Genomic DNA, 23,017 nt, shown 5'->3' on the forward strand with positions numbered 1-23,017 from the left:
CCAACTCCCTCTTACTTCTGCAAGTGAGAGGGTCTGCACCTGTCAGAAATAGGTCATTTCTCAGAAGGTGCTGGTACAAGAGGTCTATCATCCACAACCTTCAAATAATGGTTTGGATCGGCTTCACTTTTAGTGAATCTCAGCTTCATCAGACAGCTATCAATCCTCTCATATTAGGCTCGGGGTGTTTTACTTCAAGCCATAGAGGGCTTTCTTCCACCTGTATACATGAGATTCCCAATCATGAATCTCAAACCCCTTGGGTTGTTCTAAACTTGTGGACCTGCTACGTGAGGGGAACGGTCCCCTTGTAATATTTTCCTTCGGTACATTTCAAACATGTACTTTCATGCTCTTCTTGAATTCAGGCATCCCAGTCACCATCTGACTCACATCGTGTAGGGTCCTATAATAAGTAGACCTCTGGTGCTATAGATGAGATGTGTCAACTGACATGGTCCCCAATGGACCATCCTGCAACTTGATACAAATTGCCAACCCTGAACCCATGAGTAAAAACATCTTTTGAAAATTCTATTTTTAAACACATACCTTTCCATTGATGAATGCCACTCTAAAACCTTTGACTTCCATTGCCGAAGTGGACACTAGGTTCTTCTTTTGATTAGGTACATAAAAGAGATTCTGTAAATGAATCGAGTTACCCTCATTCAATTGAGGGGTAATATTTCCTACACCCTTTCCGGGATAGGTGGCATCGGCTCCAAGTATAATCTCATGATTGTTTCCATCTCTACCAAATTAGAGAGAGCACCCTTCTATCCATTGAAGTGCTTTGGAGCACTACAATCAATAAGCCAGATTCCCAAAGAATTTGAAGGAGAGGGCCAATACAAGATAACGCTTCTTTATCTTATCAAAAACAACATTTGATTCTTCATACGGGGGGTTCCTTGCTTTCTCTGAAGAGTTGGTTGTTTCCTTGATGACCTGCATTACCTCTCATTCCTCTGACCATTGAAGATGTCCCTGGAATGATTGTTATCATCATCAAGTGATGTGTCCCAGCCATTCGGACAGTCCTTCGCATAATGGCCGAACTTATTGCAACCAAGGCACCGACCTTTCCTTCCACCCTTAGATCCGGACCTTCAGTGAAGTGATCTTTAGGTAGGCCATCAAAAGCTTCCGCTATGCTATTTTGATAATATTATTTGCTTCGATTTCACCCTTGGTGAATTTGAAGAGGAATGAGGAATCCATTGAGCCTTTTGTCCTTTCCCAACTGTTTTCGGTGATTGCTCTTTCAGTCTTGCTTGGGCATTGTCTTCACTTCAGCTCTGATACCATGTTAAATTTAGGTATGTTCTATGCTAGAGCAATTTATTTCAATTTCACGGTTAGCTCAACATCTTTTCCAGATTAGCAATCACATCAGCATTAAAGTAAACTGCAAATAGAACATAAATATAAATCGCAGAAGACAAGCCAAGACAAGAGGACACAAGATGTGGCGCTAGCCAGGGACAAACCCCAATGTGGGGAAACCCTTGATCAATTCTTCTTATATGTTCTTTAATAGTTCAGCAGAGAGAGAGAGAGAGAGAGAGAGAGAGAGAGAGATAGTACATTTACAACAAAAGTCAACACTTTGACTTTCTAGATAAGAGAATAGATCATCTCTAACAAGATGATACATGAGATCAGTTGAAGACATGCTGCTTCAATTGATTCTCCAAGGTGACTCCTTCACCTATCATTGTGCTGCATCTCGTTGTCATGCTGCACCTCATCGTGCAGTACCATGCTGCACATGCTTGCTGTCCCATTGTGCCACTACTGCATAATGTCATGGCTGTCCCGTTGTGCCACTGCTGCTCAATGTCATGGCTGTCCTGTGTATCCAGCATGAACCATTGCAGCACTATGTACTTGCTGTCCTATGTATCCACCATGAAACATTGCAGCACTAAGTACTAGTTGTCCCAAGTTGTACCATTGTACCATTGCTGTCTTGTTGTGCACTATATGCCATTGACCATTGCTGTCCCATTGCTGTACCATATTTCACCAAGTTGCCTTTGCTGTCCCACTGCTGCACCATACTTCTTGCTGTCCATACTGCTGCATGTCCATCATTACCATGCTGTCCCATTACTGCACCATACTTCTTGTTGTCCATATTGTTGCATGTCCATCATTACCATGCTATTCCATTGCTGCGCCATACTGCACAATGTTGCTTTCATCATGCTGCCACTGATCGCATCATTATGCTGCTGTACCTAAGTCACCTGACACGGGGATTCGGGATTTGTGGTGTCAGATTCAGACACGTTGATCCCCCGGAACAGGACACGTAGGATTCGTTATATATAAATTAGATATTTCTTACACAAATTTTAATTAATGATACAAATTTATTGATTTCAAACATAGATATTCATCTATAACATGCATAGTACATACAAAATTCAAGTACATGTCAGTGGTACTGGTCACATAAATCATGATTCATAATTCGTAACTGAAAGACAACTTACAACTACAAGATAGTAAGATAAACACATTGACAACTATAGTTTTCTCATTAAGTCATCAAATCAAAATGTGTTACATAGGTAGTGCTAGTGCAATGCCAATGGCAAATAGAAATAGAAAATATAAAACAACTACAGGTACACAAGCCTCAAGGCATCAATCCTCATCATCAACATCAGAATCAGTATCAATGTCCTCATCATCATGGTCCCCACTGCTCTCCTCTGCATCCTCCTCCTCCCCTGTATCCATAGTCGCCTCCGCATCTACTGGTGTGGAGGATGACCCCTCTAAGTCATCAAATCTAACAGGCTCTAGCACTGGATCATTGAGATCCATGTTGGCCAATGCCAACTCAACATTGGTGTCCAGACCCATATCATCAGGAAAGACATCCCACATCTTTGTCTTTCCCCTCAACCCTTCTTCCCTTTGCCTGTAAATAAGACGAAGGTTGGTGTGTACATACACCATTGTCTTTGCCCTGGACTGCTCAAGCCTGCTCTTCTTAACACTATACAAATTCCCATATGTGCTTCAATTCCTCTCGCAACAAGAGGATGAAGTCACTTGAGAGAGGAGCCTCATGGCTAACTGCTGAAGAGGAGGGCTTGTTGCCCCATGATTTGCCCACCAAGAATAGGGCTTCTTAGCCCCCCTGTCTCTAATCACATCGTAACCTCCAAATCGACCACTGCCAGTGGAAAACTCTGCAAAGGCATCCTCCACCTCAGCAAGCAATGCACTATCCTGAAAAATCCGCCTGAATGCCTCTTTCCTCCCCTGTGAGATTTCACCATCCATGTGAGGAGGGAATCTGCGGGAAGGTCCACCATTCAGCCACTCATGGCTGTAGCATTTGGGGTTCAATGAGTGAGCCAAACAATGTAAAGGTGTACAATTCTTGTCCCATCTGCTGACAAGAATACTCTGTAGAGTATCACAGAAGGCCTCTGGTGATGTCTCATACCCGAGGCACTCACTCTGTAGAATAATGCTCCTCATAGACTCAATCATGGAATCCCATCCCTCATAAACCTCTCTTAGGATGGGTTTGTCTGTATCTGCAAATTGAAGCAAAGAAATGATAGGGTCCATGATCCGAATAATTAGATCTACCCTCTCCCACCAAGCATCATCTAGCACTGTGTCCTTCACTCTTTTAGAGGCTACTTGATCTGTCTTTCTCCAAAAAGACCAAAACTCAGAAATAACCATGGCCCCAAGAGCGGTCTTGACCTCCCTCAACCTCTTCAACATCATGAATGAAGAGGCAAATCGTGTATCAGCAATCTTCAACAATGATAGATTGGTGTACTCCTTGTAGATAGTGAGGGCATTTGTATGATTTTGCACAAAGTTACGGATATGTCTTGCATCCTAAATAATGCTTCCAATCCAAAGCACATCAGAAGTAATGGATTTCAGTGCTAAGTTCAATGAATGGACAATGCAAGGTGTCCAAAACACTTGTGGATATTTAGCTTCCACAATCATGCCAACAGCCTTGCAAACAGGTGCATTATCTGTAATGATTTGCACACAAGAATCAACACCTACATCTTCAATAACTTTAATAAATAACTCACCAATAAATTGTGCATCCTCGTATTCGCCAAGTGTATCCACTGCTTTCATGAAAACTAACCACTCAAGGAAGACACCATGAAGTCGATGATTGGGTGTTGTGCTGGATCTGTCCATCTATCAGAAACAATGCTAACCCCAGATGTTGGCCATGATGCTACAATAGGCTCAAGCATTTTTTGCACCTCTTTTTTTGCCTTCGTCAACAATCTGGTTCTCAGCTTCTCTGACCCAGGAGGCACATAACCTGCTGGAGCCCCTTGAGTTAGAGCTCGGCACATCTCATTAAATAGAGGTGAGCGTGCAACATTAAATGATATGAAGTTTTGATAGAAGAAGAAGGCAATGGTGAGATCAAGTTCTTCCCTTCTTTCTTTTTGGAAAATCTTGTCCATTGGACCAAGTGCTCTTCTTTTGCTGTTTGTCCCCCAGTAGAAGTAGAACTCTCAAATGGAAATTTGGTGGTGGCTTTCCTCAAAAATGGAAGGGGTCTTCATTCTTGGGTTTTCTTGATTTTGAAGCCACATGTTCCATACCAACATTGGACTCCTTTTCCAATTCTTTTCTCTTTTGTAAAGAAACAGCTTTACAAGCTCCAATCCCACAACCCGGTAAAGCCAACAAATGTGCTTTCACACGGTGTTATGTGCTTTTGAAAGAAATGTGACAAAAGTTGCATTTCCATTGCACATTGCCTCCTCCCTTTCCCTTGGAGTTTGTCCCATCCTCTCTTGTGACATATTTCCACAATGGATATTTATCATTGTCTTTAGGTCCTCCTCTTCCCTCAACATTACTTGCAGCAGACTCTAATGATATTGGGGGAGGAGGGGCATCTCCACCCATGACATTCTTGCCCTTCCTTTGCCCCCTAACTGCTGCCTTTGATTGAGCCTTGAATACTGTAAAAGAAATGAACAAAACATGCACAAATTTGTAAACAAAAAATCATATACAAACTGCTGTAAGAAATGCAAAAAAAATGGAGCTGAAATGCACTTACTTGGTGCTTGAATCTCCTTGCCGAACGCTCTACTCCCTTAACTCCTTGCTCCAAACCCTTCTCCACTTGCCAACAACTCAAAAAACGCTTGCCAAATGATAATATGCGTGGCTGTAATGACCAAATGCGGCCTTTTCATACCCGCACAGGTCACTTTTCCGTCAAATGAGTCCTGGAAAACAGGACATGATTTCCAAAATCATGACACGCTGCTGAAATTCGTGACACACTGGGGGATTCGACGTGTCAAATAGAACACGACGTGTCATGTTTTTTGGACACGATTTTCGAGAGAATCGTGTCCAACACGACGGATTTGGATTCGTGGACCCTATATAACGAATCCGGTTACTTAGCGCTGTACTCACTGTGCACTGCTGCAATTTTGGGACTGGTTAGGGTACTAACCACAGTCCCTAACAGCCCATCAAAACTAGCCCAGAATTGCACTTAATGGCTGATGTTGTCTTCCACAGAGATGCTGCCCTCCATGCTGCCCCTTTGAGTTCTTTTAACTGCGACCAGGGCATCCCTTTTTGCTGCATCTAAGGGCTGTCTCAAACCCTTCCAAAACAGCGTATGGATTAGGGCATGACTGCATTTAGCTAGGGCTTGATATGACCTGCGTTTAGGGCATGATATGACTGTGTTAGTCTATGAATAGACTGCGGCTAGGGCTCCAAGATTAGGGCTATTGAAGCTCCCTTAAACAGTGGACAGAGCTCCCTTTGAACTGCGGCCAAACCTTCACAAGACCTGCGGCTAGGGCATCCTTCTTTTGCTGCGTATAGGGTCTCCTTCTAGACCTGCGTTTTTCCCTTAGAGATTCTTCTTTCCACTAAAACCCAAAACAAGTGGAGAAGAAGAAATCTCAAGAGAGTTGTGTGTTCAAATGACTTGCAAGGCACTTGTATTTATACCAAAACGTGGAGCACAAGTGGGGGCAGTTTAGTTGCTGGCCGACCTTGACAAATTGTCCCATAACACAAATAAATTCATATCTCCATGAATACTTATTGGAATCCGATGATTTTTAGATCAATCCTACACCTCTTGATGAGAGGGATTCAAGAAAAATATCAGATGCCATAAATAAGATGACCCACATGGAGTTTGGCCCTAGTTGCCAATTTTAACACAAATGAATAATCAGGAACAATACAATCATTCAATTGGACTATTGCAACCCACGGTTAAGGATGACATTTATTTACCTTAAACTATGACATTTTTTTTAATATTTCTCCAATTTTTTTACGTCAGTGCAGGAGGCTTTAAAATGGATAAAAGACCAACCAGCATGGCATCGCTCTAATGGGAGGGATCATATTCTTCCTGTTCACCACCCCTGGTCTTTCAAATCTGTTCGGAGGTCCATGAAGAATGCGATTTGGCTCCTACCTGACATGGATTCTACTGGAAATTGGTAAGTTTTATCACTTATTAATTGCATTTATGGATCTATGGTCATGATGTATTTTTATAATTTGATTTTGACTTGGGTTCAAAAATTCGATGTGATGTAAATTAAGGTATAAGCCTGGCGACGTGTGGCTTGAGAAAGACTTGATTCTTCCTTATGTTCCAAACACAGATTTCTGTGATGATGCTTGCTTGGCCCAGAGTTGGTCCCAGCGAAAAACATTGCTGTTTTTCCGTGGACGTCTGAAGAGAAACGCTGTATGCATGCTAACTCATTCCTCTTATTGATATTTATTTGACACTAGTGTAGTTCTTATTTACATTATGTTGGGTAGGGACATCTAACAAAGTTGAAGATTTACAGTAAAGTGGTTTTAAGTCCACTATAATTATGCCAGCTTCTTGATTTACTTCTAATGCAAGTACTCTGATAAAAATAAATCTACTTGTTGATTAGTCTCTTTAAACAATATAAGTTCTGCTATTTGAGTAGGTCTGATCTAGATAAAAGTTTCCTTTTAACTTATTGGGGCATTTCTAGTCTCTTAGGTGTTGTATTTTAAATGGTTGTTATAATTGATTCAATATGTTTTCAGGCAATTGAGGGATCTTTATCTAATATTGGCTTTTCATCAATGGCCTTTGTGGTTAGAACTTAGAATATGAGATACAGAGTCAAGAATCATTGCAAAACAATTGTGGAAGATTATAGTTTTGAGTGCTTTCTATTGTTAATAACTTAAATTATATAATACATATTACAAAGCAGAACGGGGAAACATTGAATATTTTGGTAAAAGTTCTGGATCTTATACGCACCATTCAGGAAATTTCTATCATGGGCACTTGAAAAGTTGCCATGGGATAGATAGCCATGTGCAAAGTTAGTAGGATATGTAAATGGGAAAGATAGCTTCTCGTGAAAGATCATTGACTTTTGCACATGCCAAATGGGCAGAACACATTTTCCCGTTAGTCTCTTATGTAATGATATTTTTCATAATTTTTTTAGGATGTGGTGGATCAATATTAGAGAGTTATTCTCCTGTTTCAAGATTTCTTTAATTTTTACTCTCAAACTGACAATGAACCAGAATTTAGAGATCTGAAATGATGTCTAATCTTCTGCTTTTTTTTCTCAAACAGAAAAATTTATACTCATATTTGTAAATGACGAGGACAAAGATCAGTCCAAAAGTGGTCTGTCAAGCCACAGTGGGCTATTAGTTAGAGTTATTTTTCAAGTTCTAGTTTCAGATTCAATGTCTCATGTGCAGTTATTTTACCCTCAAATTATTTTACTCAGTAAATGAATTTTTCTGCAGTAAATAAAATCTGAAACTACAATAAAAAATTCTCTGGCACTTTAACTCAGCAAATAGCAGCGGAAAATATTCAGAAAATACCCCCTCCCCCTCCGCCCCAACCCAAAAAAATAAAATCAGACAAGAATAGCAATTATTTTAACCCTCCACTCGCTCTTCATTAAATTTTCTCAGAGAAATCACAGACTCCCTTTTTTTATTTAACAAATTCGGGTATATTGTATTCATTCCAAAATAAATGGAAGCAGGGCTCCCCAGTACATGAAGGCTGAAGCGATCAAGGGAGATGGAGAGACAAAAATTCCCTGATCCTTCTTTTCCAGCTATTACATTGGCTGAAAAATTTCCTAATTTACCTACTGCATTTAACTTGAAAGTTCTAACAAACCGCTGAAGACGTAGATTACATTTACATAGCATAGCTAATGATGATTAAGAGATTAATGCCAAGGGCAAGCAGTGATTTCTTTCGATATACAGAGAGAGTCCTGGTGAGCCATGGGCTGAAATTCCACTTATTCCTTGTTAACTAATTGCTCCTCAAGCTTTTGGTTCTTGCTGCCACAGTCCAAAGTATTTGAGCATTCTCCTGGTTTTTTAGAAACCATCTTTTGCAGAATGATGATTGCACTTTCCAGATGAGTGCATCTCTTATTGAGCTGCTCAAATTGCTTTCTGTGCTCGTTGCACTGATGGAAGAGGTACTCAAAATCTGTTTTGCACTTGTCCCACCACTGATTGTGCATGGATCGAAAGTGGTCCAGAATGACCTTATGAGACTTGCAGTGTGGGCATGATTGAGACTTTGGAAACATATCAGAGGGATCCATACCAAAGGAAGCTGGGGAGCAAAGGGAGCAGAGGAGCATGAAGAAGGGAGGAGCTGGTGCTGCAGGGGAAGAAGAAAGGAAATGCGAAGTCCAGAAGATGAGAGAATGAGGGCAGCGCATGGAAATGAAGGCGAAGATAGGAAGGTATAGGAGAGGAGAGTCAAACGGGAGGCCCGAGAGTCGAAGGGGGCATGATTACAATGGTATTGAGAAGCGCAAATGGCAGAGGAATGGGATCGAGGAAGGATGCAGATCTGCATTGAGATGGGAGCTTTGACAGGTGAGGAGTTTGAAGGGATAAGGATGCTGACCATTGAATGGAGGTACAAGAGCTGAGAGAGATATTTCCTGATCATGTGAAAAACAAGCGAGAGAGGGGAGGGGTCGGAGGAATTAGGGGATGACTTTGGAGAGAATCTCATTATTGATTTTTACTTCTCCCTCGGGTCAGGCACAAGCATTATTTGCGTGCTTATCTGCCGTCTTGTTGTTCTCTCTTAGAACATGAAAGAAGGAAACATTTCCTAAATCTTTCAGGTAGTGTTGGATTCTGGTTGTAATTTGACCAAGATTTGCATTTTCCGGCTTCAAATTTTTAACCATCTGTTGAATTAGGATTGAGGAATCCCCAGTGATGACAGGGTTCATATAATTTTTGTTGCTAAGGATTTGGGATCCCAATAGAAACCCATATGCTTCCGCTTTGTTGTTTGTTTCTATACCAAGTCCCCTCTTGAAGGAGATCGAGTTTGCATTCTCATGATCGATGATGTAATCTCCAGCACCTGCTCTACCTGGGTTGGATTTTGAAGCTCCATAAAAAAATAAACATGGCCTTTTTAGAAAATTTAACCGGATCAGATAGTCCCTTTCTTTTAGAGGAATTTTCCAGTCTTTGGGCTTGCAGTGAGTGGTTTTGAGAGGGCTGCCCATGATTTGAGCTCTGTCTAGAACAAAATTAATCCAGACTTTCCCTTCATGTTGGAAGATGCTCTTATCCAATTTCTTTGCTCCTTTTGCTAAAAGAAATTCAGAAGCCAAACCCCAAGTTTTGGCCAATTTTTTCTGACTTTATTTTTTGAAATATTTGTTTATTTCTGACAAACTATATTTGCCAGCATAAAAAAGAAGGAAGACTTCTCCAGAACCTCTTTCTCAAATTCTTGTTTTTTAAAGAGTAGGGATAGCTTGCTTTCCAATTAGCATAGAATTCTGAGAGGGTGAGATTAAAATTGATAGTGGCCTCAATCGGGCAGGCCAACAAGAGCCAACATTCTTTAGAAAATTTGCAACTTAAGAAGAGATGTTGAATTGTTTCTTCCTCTCTTTGACACAAGGGACATCTTGAGGGACCATGAATGCCTTTTTTCTTAAGATTTTCTGCAGTTAGGATCTTGCCTTTTAGCATAGTCCAAATAAAAATTTTGATTTTTGGAAGGCTCTCTGTTTTCCAAACTGATTTCCAGAGAGGCCATTCCGGATGGCCATATTCTTCTTGAAGCTTCACATAACCTGATTTTACAGAAAAATCCCCTCCTGATGGGTTCCATTTGAATTTGTCTTGCTGACCAAGGCTTATTGGAGCTGCTCCCTGAGATGTGAAAGGAGCAATTTCCATTGGTCAGGTGGAAAGGCTAGGGGACCAACCTTCCCAAGAGTTGTCTTGTTGGTTCCACTTTGAGATTTGAGCAAGAGAATATATTCCTTTATTTATCATCCAAGTCTTGAGTGGCTGAATGCCTTGAAGATCAGAGAGAGGGGAATTGCCCAGGATACTTTCTCTCCATATGTTAATGTCCTGACTACACTTGAAATTCTGGATGTGTTTTCTTTTACAAGAGGCAGAGCTTTTCTGAGAAGCTTCCAGATTTGGGATCATGGTCTGATGCGCATTTTTGCTGTGAGAAGATGCTGGCGAGAGGAGTTTAAGTACTTTGCCTCCAAGATTTATTTCCACCGGAAGGGCTCCCCTGTTATGAATCTCCATACGATCTTTTAGCTGTGAAAGCGATATTCATTAGACTAAGAAGTTGAATGGAAATGCCGCCATTCTCATACGGAGCAGTTACTTCTTTCCAGCTTACCATACTGAATTCCTTGGTCTCTGATTTGCTCCCTTGCCATAAGAATTTTCTAATAATGAGCTCTATTTGTTTTTGTATTCCAGTGGGTGCTTATATGATAGCAAATTGATAAAGAGGTAGAGCTGATATGTTAAATTTAGGTATGTTCTATGCTTAGAGCAATTTACTTCAATTTTTCATATTAGCCCAATGACAATATTCAGATTAGCAATCACATTAGCATGATAGTAAAGTGCAGATAGAACATAAACATAAACAGTAGAAGACAAGCCAAGACAAGAGGACACAAGATGTGGCACCAGCCAGGGACAAACCCCAATGTGGGGAACCCTTGATCAATTCTTCTTATATTCTTCAATAGTTCAGCAGAGAGAGAGAGATAGTACAAATAAACAAATCTGAGATTTTATGACAGCAGTAGAAGGTCTTGACCAGAGAGGTCAGTGCTGTTCAAATAGGACAGAATCTTTCATCCAAGGGGCATCAATAGGAAGCTCATCAAACTGAGTCAAACATAGGCAAACCTTGACTCAATATAATTCCTAGAACGCTGTAGTCTTCTTGTTGCACTGGCTGACACTGCTTCAACAATTATCCTTCACACAAACAATAATGTAGGTCTTCAAGGCTGCAATGTGCCATGCTGTCCAAGACTGATAGGACAGCCTATGCTGCTGGCTATGGCCTGCGGCCTAGCCCAGCAGCAGGTTAGGCCTATGATACTCAAACAAGCAGCAACTAATAACAATAGAATTTAGTCCTACAAGGACTCAACCATACAGTCAACTCTCTTTAACACTTAACTGAATACATATGCTGATCTGATGATGGTGGCTTATCAACCTTGAATCAGAACTTAAGATATGCCTAGGAACAACCTTCATTACTATGCTATCATCATGCTTCTTTCACCCTGCTGTCATCTACAGCAACCAAAACTCAACGCTGTCCTTCCAGGCCTCCTTGTGCTGTTAAGGCTCTTACCAAACTCTGGATAAGGGTCTCTCTTTGCTGTGGCTGAGGCTAATGTTGCACGAAGCGGGAGCGAAGCGGAAGCGCGGAGCGCGGAAGCGTCATTTTCCAAAAATCTAGGAAGCGAAGCGTCCGCGGAAGCGTCTGCTATATATATATATATTTTTATATTTTTTGCATTTATACTCAAAAAAAACATCCCAAATACCAAATTAATTGTAGAAGACATGAAAACATGCATATTTTTGCATAAATCAAGATAGATATGGCATCCATGATTCCATTGTAGTTACTAGTATGTACAACATCATCTATATTCTAGCTATTACAAACATACATCAGTATCAATTTGATACTGCTTTGCCTATAAAATTTCATAGGACAAGCTCAAGCCAGAGAAGGAATGCAATCACAAGGAAAGTTATCAAGTTTCTATCAAGCAAGGGACTGTTAGAATTCAAGTTTGGGAATATGTCAGAGCTGGGCTCAATTGCTCATGAAGGCCACAAATCAAATTTGAAAATGCAAACCATGATTGCAAAGTCCTCCTTCAGCATTTAATGGAAGCAGCCAGCAAGGAGGCTTGGAGAGCTAATTCAAGACTATTTAGGGCAGCATCTCACTTGCTAGATCAGGCCACAAGTCAAGAAGTATTGATGCTTTTTCTGTGCTATTTTGTGAGGGTTTGTCTCTGTTTACAAGGCTGCAGGAAGGTGCTGCTACAGCTGTATGAGGAGGAGGATTTGAGAGCGCCAAGAGGCCTAGAAGGGACCTACTGCCCTAGCTGCAGTCATCTCAAGCAACAGCACAGGTAAAGGGGGGTGGTTCCTTGTCATCGAAGGAGATTCTCATTCTTCTCTAGGCCACAAAGAAGGGTTGTTTCTACAGCAGCTTGGGGGGTCTGTTTTGAGGGGGTGAAGGCCTAGTTAAGGTCCTCTACCCAGGCCACAGTCATCCTGAGGATCAGTGCAGTTATAACCAAGTATATTTTCATGTATATGAAGACCTAGACCTTGCTGTAGCAAAACCGTGAATTGTAGGAGGCTTGAGGAGGAACCTTAAGCCCCACCAGCAGTACATTGAATACCTAGTAGATCAGCATAGGTGGAAGCATAGTTGGACATAAGATCACAGTGATTTGAAGCAAGGTAAGGGCAACAAACTACATTAGCAAGAATTGCAGACTTTACAAGGAAGTCTCTCAGATCTACTCTCACAGTGTATTGATAATTTGATACTGCACCTCTGGAATAATTGGACGTTCGTTATATGGCTATGCTCTTGCTCCTGGTATGATTTACCAATAGTGTCATATGATCATTGGCATATGCTTCAGTATGATTCTTTGCATTATGACATTTGTTTCATGACATCAATTCAATATGGACATGTCACTTGCTTCAGTCATATATATGTTATCGTTTCTCATATAGATCAATATTGGTATGGCTTCCCAATATTGGCAATGATGGGTATAAACCTATAAGCAGAGACTTCTTCATTCTTATATGCACTTAGCATTATGTATGGATATCACTGCTCAAATAGCTTGAGTATGGTATTGCTATGTTCTAATTACAGCAGTATATGCATGACCTCAACTTCAACAGTTGTATATATTTATGTGTGTGTGTGTGTATCAATCTCACAAATATGTATGGCATCCCTATGTATGATGGTACAGTATATGAATATATAGAAGTGCATCCATCAGTTCAGTAGATGATTGCGCTTCCGGTTGCGCCACGCAACCCGCCCTTTTTCAATGTATATTCATTGAGTTGACATTGTATTCAGAGCAGTAAGACCGTATATTCAGGCTACAATGCTCAAGTTATAGGTATTAGAATCCTATATGAGAATGATGTCATATTGGTGGGTTGCGTCCAGGTTGCTCCAGGTTGCGTCAGGTTGCGTCCAGGTTGCGTCAAGGTTGCGTCCAGGGATGCGCGATTCCGGGGGCCGCAACTCAAATGGCAGGAATCGTTTTTTTAACCCGAATCGCGCCACCTCCAAAAACGGATCCGCGCTTCCACTGGGGATTCCGGATCGATTCGCTCCGATCCGCGATTCTGCTTTGGATCCGGGGGGGGGGGGGCGATTCCTGCAACACTGGCTGAGGCTCTTCTTGGCTGCAGCTTAGGGTCCTTCTAAACTGCAGATTAGGGCTTCTTTAGCTGCAGGTTAGAGTTCCTTTGAACAGTGGATCAGAGCCTCCTCTTGACTGCATTCTAGAGCCTTCCCTTGATGAGGCTCAGAGCCTTTACTAACTGCGTATGGGAGCCAACCCTATGACTGCGGCTAGGGCTTCCACTGACTGTGGCTAGGGCACATTTACTGCGGCTGGGACCTCCTCCTTTGACTGCGGCTAGGGCACATTATTACAGCGGCTAGGTTTCCATTAAGACAGCGTATTAGACCTCTTCTTGACTGCGGCCAGACTGCTGCTAAGTCTTCTTCCTTTGCTGCGTATTAGGCCTCCATAGACTGCGGTTTTAGGCCTCTTTATCACTGCGGATTTAGGGTTCTCTTAACAATGAATTAGGGCTCCTTTATGACTGTGTTTAGGGCTTCTCCCTCTTGACCTCTCTAGCCACCAAACCCAAATGAGTGGAGAGAGATCTTAGGAGAAGTGTGTGTGCAAAATGACTTGAAGGCCACCTCTATTTATAGTGCAATGTTGAGGTTGAGTTGGGGTAATTTGGTTGCTGGCCAACCTTGACAAATTGTCAAGTAACACAAATAAATTCATATCTCCCTGAATACATGTCGGAATCGGATGATCTTTAGATCAATCCTACACCTCTCAATGAGAGGAATCGAAGAAAAATATCAGCTGCTATAAATAAGATGACCAACATGGAGTTTGGCCCTAGTTGCCAATTTTAACACCCCCTCTCAACTAGGGAGAACTCCATCTGCTAATCCATCTTTCAGTCAGTACTATCTCTACCATCAGTGCATTGCTCTACACTGCTCTCCCCTGGTCTATTGAAGTATGAAGAAGAAGAAGTGATTGAGAATGTATCATACCATTCTCTACTGACCAGAAGTCAGTCCCATATAAAGAGAGTGTCTCATACCACTCTTACTGATTCGAAATCAATTCCAAATAAAGAGAGTGTCTCATACCACTCTGACTGATCCGAAATCAGTTCCAAATAAAGAGTGTCTCATACCACTCTTACTGATCCAAAATCAGTTCCAAATAAAGAGAATGTGTCATACCACTCTTACTGACCCGAAGTCAGTTTCAATTGATACTAGATCAATATCATCCTAGCATAGGGAGTATGGTAGTACACGATGTGTCCACATGTAGTACTATGGTCCCTATCCTCATTTCCCTGCTCATTGGCCAGATGAGAGGTACTTCCCATGAGTCCTAGATTGCATGGGTAGGATGACTTAGCAGGAGAAGGATGAACCACTCATCCTGCCTACATGTCGCCATGCGGTATCCTAGGGGAAGGCTGAACCACTCACCCTATGATTGTGTCTCAGTAGGAGAAGGATGAACCACTCATCCTGCCTACATAGCAGACCACTAGGGGAACGCTGAACCACTCACCCTATGGTTGCTCATCGCTCCAAGAAGTACCCTAAGCCCCCCCGGAGCTGCCAGAGCTCAATATCCATATCATACAGGACCCTCAGGAGAGGGTCTCTCCACGACTCCTAGTTGTTCTTGGAAAGTCACGAATTTGACCTTTCCCAAGGGCTTCGTCAAAATATCGATGACCTGCACATCAATCCCAATGTGTTGGAGCCTTCTTGCTCCTTGTACCATATCCCAGATAAAGTGGTACCTGATGTCTATATGCTTGGAGTGATCATAGAACACAGGATTCCTCAACAATCGAATCCCACTCTAGTTGTCACAAAAGATCACAATGGTATCCAACATGTGTCCAAACAACTCACTGAATAGCTTCCACAACCAGACAACTTCACATGAGGCCATACTCGCAGCTATGTATTTGGCCTTAGCGGTGCTCAAAGTAACCGACTTCTACTTCGTGCTCATCCAGGATATCGAAGCAGAACCCAAGGAGAACCAACACCCACAAGTGCTCTTGCGATCCTCCACATTGGGCTAATATGAAAAATTGAAGTAAATTGCTCTAAGCATAGAACATACCTAAATTTAACATGGTATCGGAGCTGAGGTGAAGACAAAGCCCAAGCAAGAGTGAAAGAGCAATCACCGAAGATAGTTGGAAAAGACAAAAGGGTCAATGGGTTCCTCATCCCTCTTCCTAGCTGAAGACAAACTCCGTGAAAAGTCTGACTATCACGGATGGAAGATGTCTTTGGATTTGACATTGGAAGAGCAAGGAGTGCTGGATTATGTGAAGGGTAAAATCCCCGAGCCTCCATCAAATGCACCAGCTGCTACAAAGAACAAGTACACCAAGGGTGAAGTCAAAGCGAAGAAGATTATCAGAGATTCCATCGACAAGCGTCTGGTGGTTTACATCTCCGATCTAAACACCTCCAAGGAGATCTACGACAGATTGGTAAGCATGTTCAAGGTTAGTGATGCAAATCAAATGCTATTTCTAAAAAATATGCTGAAGGATATGATAAAGGGCAAAGACGAGGATATTCAATCCTTCTTAAGGATCACTGAGATCAAGAATGATATTCTATTGATTGGAGAAATCATATTTGACAGGTACTCTTGGAGGGCTCCCACTTGAGTGGTATATATTTAGAACCACTATTCTCAATAATGATCGAATTCCAGGGTTTGAAGAATTGATGTCGAGATGCATTCAAGAAGAAACCAAGATTGTGGAGCAAGAAATTCCTTCTAATAGAGGCAACCCTACTGCTTTCTCCGCTCATGCCAAAAGGAAAAATTATGTAGGGTCTAAAGGTCATTTCAATGGAAAGCTTGGATCTAAGGAGGAAGGAAAGTCAGATGCTTTGCTTGCAATAAGTTTGGCCACTATGCAAGGGAGTGTCCAAATAGAAGGGACACATCACATGATGATGATCACAATCATTCCAGGGGCAACTTCAATCGAAGGAATGACAGGTACAATGGCAAAGGAAAAAGGAATGCAGGACATCAAGGAAATGGTCAGCTCTCCAAGAAAGTAAGGAACTCCAGGTATGAAAAATCAAATGTTGTTTTTAATAAGCAAAAGGAGTATTATCTTATATCGGCCCTCTCCACTACCTCTCCTCTGGACACTTTGGTAAATTGGCTTATTGATAGTGGTGTTTCAAGGCACTTAAACAAATTCAAGGAAGTACTCTCTAATCTGATAGAGAAGGAAACAAACTTGGAGATTATTCTTGGAGACGATGCCACCTATCCTGTAAAGGGTGTAGGGAATGTTACTCTTCAATTGGATCATGGTAACTCGATTCATTTACAAGAAGTTCTTTATGTACCTGATCTCAAGAAGAACTCGGTGTCCATTTCGGCAATGGAAGACAAAGGTTACAAGGTGGCATTCATCGATGGAAAGGTACTTATTTGGAAAAGGAATTTTAAAGATGCTTTTACTCTTGGGTTCAGGGTTGGCACTTTGTATCAAGTTGCCAGAAGTCCATTGGGGACCATGTTGTGTGACCCATCTCTTCAATGGCATCGGAGGTTTGCCCATCTTCAATGTAAGGCCCTACTTGATGTGAGACAGATGGTGATAGGGATGCTTGAGTTCAAATAAGAGCATGAAGGTAGATGTCCGGGATATACCGAGGGAAAACTTACAAGTAATAGCAAGACCATAGATGTGGATCAACCCGAGGGGTTTGAGATTCATTATCGGGAATCTCATATTTGCAGGTTGAAGAAATCTCTCTATGGTTTGAAGCAAGCACCCAAGGATTGAAAACTATCTGATGAAGTTGAGATTCACTAGGAGTGAAACCAATCCAAACCTTTGCCTTAAGGTTGTGGATGATAGACCTCTCATACTGGTGCTTTATATGGATGACCTCTTTATGACAGGTACAAACCCTCTCATTTACAAACGTAAGAGGGAGTTGGATTTCAAATTTGGAATGGTGGACTGCAAGCCTGTGACTACCTAGATGGAGCTTAACTTGAAGAAGTTATTTAGTAGTGCCGTCGAGCCTGAATTGGGAAATGTCTCTGAGTTTCGTCAACTCATAGTAGCATTGATGTTCTTGGTGAACTCCTGTCCGGATATATGTTTTGCAGTTAGCATGTCGAGCCAATATATGGCTAGGCCTCATCACTCACATTGGATTGGTGCCAAGAATCTTCTGAGATATCTTCAGGGCACAATCACTCATGGGTTGAGATACACTGTCGGAGCTGTGAGGTTGCATGATTATTCTAATGCCGATGTGATTGCTAATCTGAATATTGACATTGGGCTAATATGAAAAATTGAAGTAAATTGCTCTAAGCATAGAACATACCTAAATTTAACATGATAAGGCAAATTTGACCAAAGTAATCTGGGCCTCATCACTCACATTGGATTGGTGCCAAGAATATTCTGAGATATCTTCAGGGCACAATCACTCATGGGTTGAGATACACTGTCGGAGCTGTGAGGCTGCATGATTATTCTAATGCCGATGTGATTGCTAATCTGAATATTGACATTGGGCTAATATGAAAAATTGAAGTAAATTGCTCTAAGCATAGAACATACCTAAATTTAACATGATAAGACAAATTTGACCAAAGTAATTCTCCTAGCTAGGTTAAGCCAAAGCATGCCCCAATTATGAATTTTCTACTTCATTTTGTCTATGGAAGAAAGCCAAATCACAGATTTCAAGATATCATTTGAAATAGGTAGACCCAAGTGTTTGAAGTGGCCCCGGTTTGCTTTGAAAGGAACTCCTAAAATTTGAGAAATATGCTTTAGAGTTCTTGCAGGGGTATTCCATCCATAAATACTACTTTTTAAATTATTTAGGAGGCAACCAGAGACCTCCAAGAATCTGTCCAAAATGTTTTTGAATCTTTTAGCAACAATACACGAGGCTCCCCCTAAGAATAAGGTGTCATCGACAAATTGTGAATGGTTTATGCTCTTGACTCCTTTGTTGAAATAGAGACCGATGATGGTGCCATTCTGTTTGCTGTGCTCTAAGTTTCTGCTAAGAGATTTTGCCATGATAATGTAGAGGAATGGAGAGAGCGGACAACCTTGTCTTAAGCCTCTTGAACTTTGAAAAAAACATCCAGGTCTGCCATTGATAAGGGGGGCAATCTAGGGGCCAATAATGCAGGCTTTTATGAGATCTATGAAATTTGAGGCGAAGCCAAACTTACAGAGAACAACAGTTAAAAAGGAAAGGTTGACTTGATCAAAAGCATTAGCCATGTCGAGTTTCAAGATGAAGCCTTGTTCGTTTCTAGACAAACTGGAATGTATAGCTTCTTGGACAAGCATTATATTATCAACAATTTGCCTATTCGGGACGAAGTCTCCTTGATTTTCAGAAATCAAGTTGGGAAGGAGAGGCTTGAGCCGATTTGCTAGAACTTTGGAAATAATTTTGTAGGAGTTGCATAGAGATATGGGTCTAAAGCGATGAAAGGTGGAGGGTTTAGATTCCTTAGGGATAAGGGCCAAGTAGGTGGAGTTTATAAAGTGAATGTTTATCTCTACACATTGAAATTGGGCTTTAACATATAACTCATAAATAAATCGTCGTATAAGCGCTCCTAATTCTTAGATCTTGATCTAGTTTTATCTCACTCTAAGTTAGTCTTGCATAATTAAAGTTTGCTTCCAAGCATGAGCTTAGTCGATAGAAAGATAGGTACACATCCATCTTGGCTTGAGAAGCCTAGTTTTAATAGTACTTAAAACAATGACCTTACAGTTGTCAGAGCCACAACTCTCTGTAGCGCCAGAGGCACTAGGTACGTTAGATTTTCAAGAGAGGTATCGTTAATCACACCTTAGTGTGCTTCACTTATCTTCTCTTTGCCACTTACTACGAAATCAGGCTCGATATAGAAAGGATCGAAGGCTTAAAGTTAAAACTTATATAGGAATCTAACTAAAATTAACCAAGATTCTTGCATCTCACATTAGTTTTAGGATTTCCATTTCATATAAGATAGTTATTCATCCAAGCAACAGTTGCTCATCAATTACTCGGGTCCTAAATTTCCTAGCAAGATAGTTGACTCCATAAGTCACTAGTATCAATTGTTTAAATCTAATCGAATCCTATAAGTCTTACTAAATCTAAAACAAGTACTTGGTTGCATAACTGTGTTTCCCGAACTGGTTCGTTCCCAACTAGTTCTCCTTCATTCCATTTCTGTAGGGTCTACCACCCTTAGTCTGTTATTGGGAGACAACTTAAACAAAGAGATTGGGGATCAAGGTGACAACCCTCGATCTGAGCTGTTGTCGCGGTGCTTAGACATTTTGTGCGACAACACAACCTTAACCATATTACAATTGACTGAATATTGGTATTACAGTTTGAGCCCTACAATTGTTTAACATATTGAATGTTCAAATTGTCAAAGTCATTTTGACTTTGGATTATTGTACTCTCTCTGCTGATTCGATATTAATAATAAGAAGAATTGATATAGGGTTTTCCCCGTCTTGGGGTCTTTCCCTGGCTTGGGCCATATCCTTGTGTACTCTTCTCTTGGCTTGTCTTCTGCATGTTCTTTCTTCAGTCACTGTCAGTTTGATAATGTTTCATGAGATTGCTAATGGAAATAAAATAGTCTAACTAATGAACTTATATGGAATTTTGAAGTGACTATCCTAAGCTAAGAACACGTTATCTAAATTAACACAAACTCAGTTATCACAAAAGAAGTGGAAGAAGATGAACTCTCTCCCGATGCCCGCTCTCCTACATAACTCCTTCATCTCATTGGAGCCCTCATTATCTGTCCTCAAGATCTTGATCTTCTTCCCTGTTTGGTTCTCCACAAGAGCTTAAACTCTTGGAACCTCTTGAAGTTGAATCCTGATCCTTGGTCTTCATAAAGAAAATCCAAGTCTTCCTGGGGTAGTCATCAATGAAAGTAACATAATACTCAAATCCACTCAAAGATATAGAAGACATAGGACCACACACATCAGAGTGTATCAAATCCAGAATACGTGCTACTCTACTATCACTGCTTGGGAATGGTGTCTTGGTGTACTTTCCCAAAGCACACCCCTTGCACACATCATGATGTTCAATATTGAATTGTGGTAAGCCAATAACTATCTCCATCAACATCCTGAATGCTCCATGGTGCAAGTGGGCCATCCTCCTGTGCCATAACTCGCACAAATCACTGCAACTGGTCTGCACCACTAAGGCTCTGGTAGGCTAAAACATAAACCTGTAAAGTCTCCCTTGATGGACTCCAGTCACTCTAATAGAAGTGATACTAGATCCCTTGGGATATATAAGCACGTGTCCACCTCAGAACACCACTACATACCCCTTGTCCTCAATACTAGAGACTGAAATCAAGTTGTTTTTCAGCCCTGGAACACATAGGATGTTCGTCACTTTCAAAGGAGGTAATGACTCCCTCTGAAAGGATACAGTTCCCACACCTGCTACTCTCACCTTGGAGTTATCTCCAACCACCACCTCCAAGTCTATATCATCCTCTGTAAGACTCGTAAAGTGCTCTCTCACTCCAATCATATGGCAGGAATCTCCATTATCAACAAACCAAACACTGGAAAATGTAACACTAGTGGGTAGACTCACCACTAAAGCAAACTCTGTATCAAACGTGGTAGAAAACTTATCCACCTTGGCTGTAGCTGCAACGCCCTTCTTCTTCCCCTTCTTACTGGGACACTGAAAGGCACAATTATCCATCTTCTGATAAGAAAAGAATCTCACTTTGCTCATGTCCTTCTCCTTCTTTTTGCCCTTTTGCTCTTTGCTAGAAGATCCCTTCTTGGGCTTCTTCTTGCCCTTAGCTGCGAGGGCAACATTCTCCTCCTCATACACCCTACAATGCTGACTGTCATTTTTGCATTCCTGCTGGATGAAATCATCCCACATCTTGCTCCAACCAAGAAAATGCTCTCTAGCAACACTGCCATCTATGAATCCATCCCATTGCTTGGGAAAACCATCCAATGTTGTCCTGACCAATTGTTCCTCAGGGATAATCTCTCCCACTGCAACCAACTCATCTCTCACCTGTGTGATATTGGTAAGGTATGAGGTCACTGTGTCAACCTTGGTCATCTTGGTGTTTTTTAGTTTCTCACGCAACCCCATCTCCCTGTTCTCATTGTTGCGTTGGTAAAGTTTTATTAGGGAATCCCACATCTCATAGGCATATTTCTTCCTTGATATATGAGGTATAATGTGGTCTTTGATTGCATCTAAAAGGATGGTATTAGCCTTCAAATTCTGCTTTTTGAAGTCTACCAATTGAACTGGATCAGTGGGAGGTTGTACTACACTCTCTACAATATCCCACACCTCAACTTCCTCAAGTAGTAAGGCTATCCTTTCCTTCTATGGGCCAAAATTTTCAGCTCCACTCAGCCTATCCTCCACCCTCAAGCCAGTAGCCATTTGACCCTCTCAACCAACACAACTTCCAATCACTGAAAAATGGAGCAACCAACCTACCTCTCAACCATAGATCTCTGGTATAGAGGCTGTTTTTAAGCTTGCTGTACACTGTTATCAACAAAAGGTTGCTTGTTGGTTACTTTTATTAGCTGTGGGTTCTCATTGCTCTCACACCATGTAGAAAAACAATTAGGTTTGCTATAGCCCCTCTGGTTTCAATTTGTTTTGCATATCATTGTTTAATGCCCAACCCCATGGTTCGTTGCATATTTAAATAGGAAAGCAATTAGAAATAGAAACACTGCTAAGCTACCACTACTGTACTTTCACTTTCCACTGATAAGAAACACAAGTATGCACACACATAAATTTGTACACTGATATTTTGGTCAATATCGGACCCTAGGAAAGACCACAAGGGGAAAACTAGTTTGAAGGAGTTTTTATTTGTTTTACACAAAATTAATTGCATAACATTAATTACACATGGTGATTATGTCCCTACTGATGTCTAGGAAATCGTGCCAGTGTCCTTGAGATTTGTGCACAGTTCAAATCACTGCTCCAGAATTGTGTGCCACTAACAACCCTTTCTTTGCAATGAGATTCAAGCCTCAAATTGGACTTGTTTTCTCAAAATCCCGCCATGTCAGACCAACATTAAATGTAGTCTGACTGTCTTTGAAATCCCGGTTGCTAACCTTGAAAAACACGCTGATATTGCATCGAAATTAGCTCTCAACTTCCTAGATTTTCAAGCCTCTGCTA

The 23,017-nt window shown here is 41.2% G+C and overlaps 1 protein-coding gene across 5 annotated transcripts in view; it reads left to right on the forward strand.

Annotated features, from left to right (window-relative positions):
• Positions 1–23,017, forward strand: part of LOC149163515 (Exostosin family protein) — a 189,694-nt gene that overhangs the window by 9,507 nt on the left and 157,170 nt on the right. For all 5 annotated transcript variants that reach the window (XR_016260630.1, XR_016260631.1, XM_089431755.1 and 2 more), the window contains exons 3-4: positions 6,361–6,518; positions 6,625–6,772. Coding sequence is in view for 3 of the 5 variants with exons in the window: in XM_089431755.1 (XP_089287881.1) it covers positions 6,361–6,518; positions 6,625–6,772 (306 nt within the window). In the remaining 2 variants the exon portion in view is untranslated. The remainder of the gene's footprint in view (positions 1–6,360; positions 6,519–6,624; positions 6,773–23,017) is intronic.

This window comes from Pinus tabuliformis, chromosome 5_1, assembly GCF_031772625.1.
Source record: "Pinus tabuliformis cultivar Carrire ecotype Pingquan chromosome 5_1, CPIR1, whole genome shotgun sequence".
Classification (NCBI taxonomy): domain Eukaryota; kingdom Viridiplantae; phylum Streptophyta; class Pinopsida; order Pinales; family Pinaceae; genus Pinus; species Pinus tabuliformis.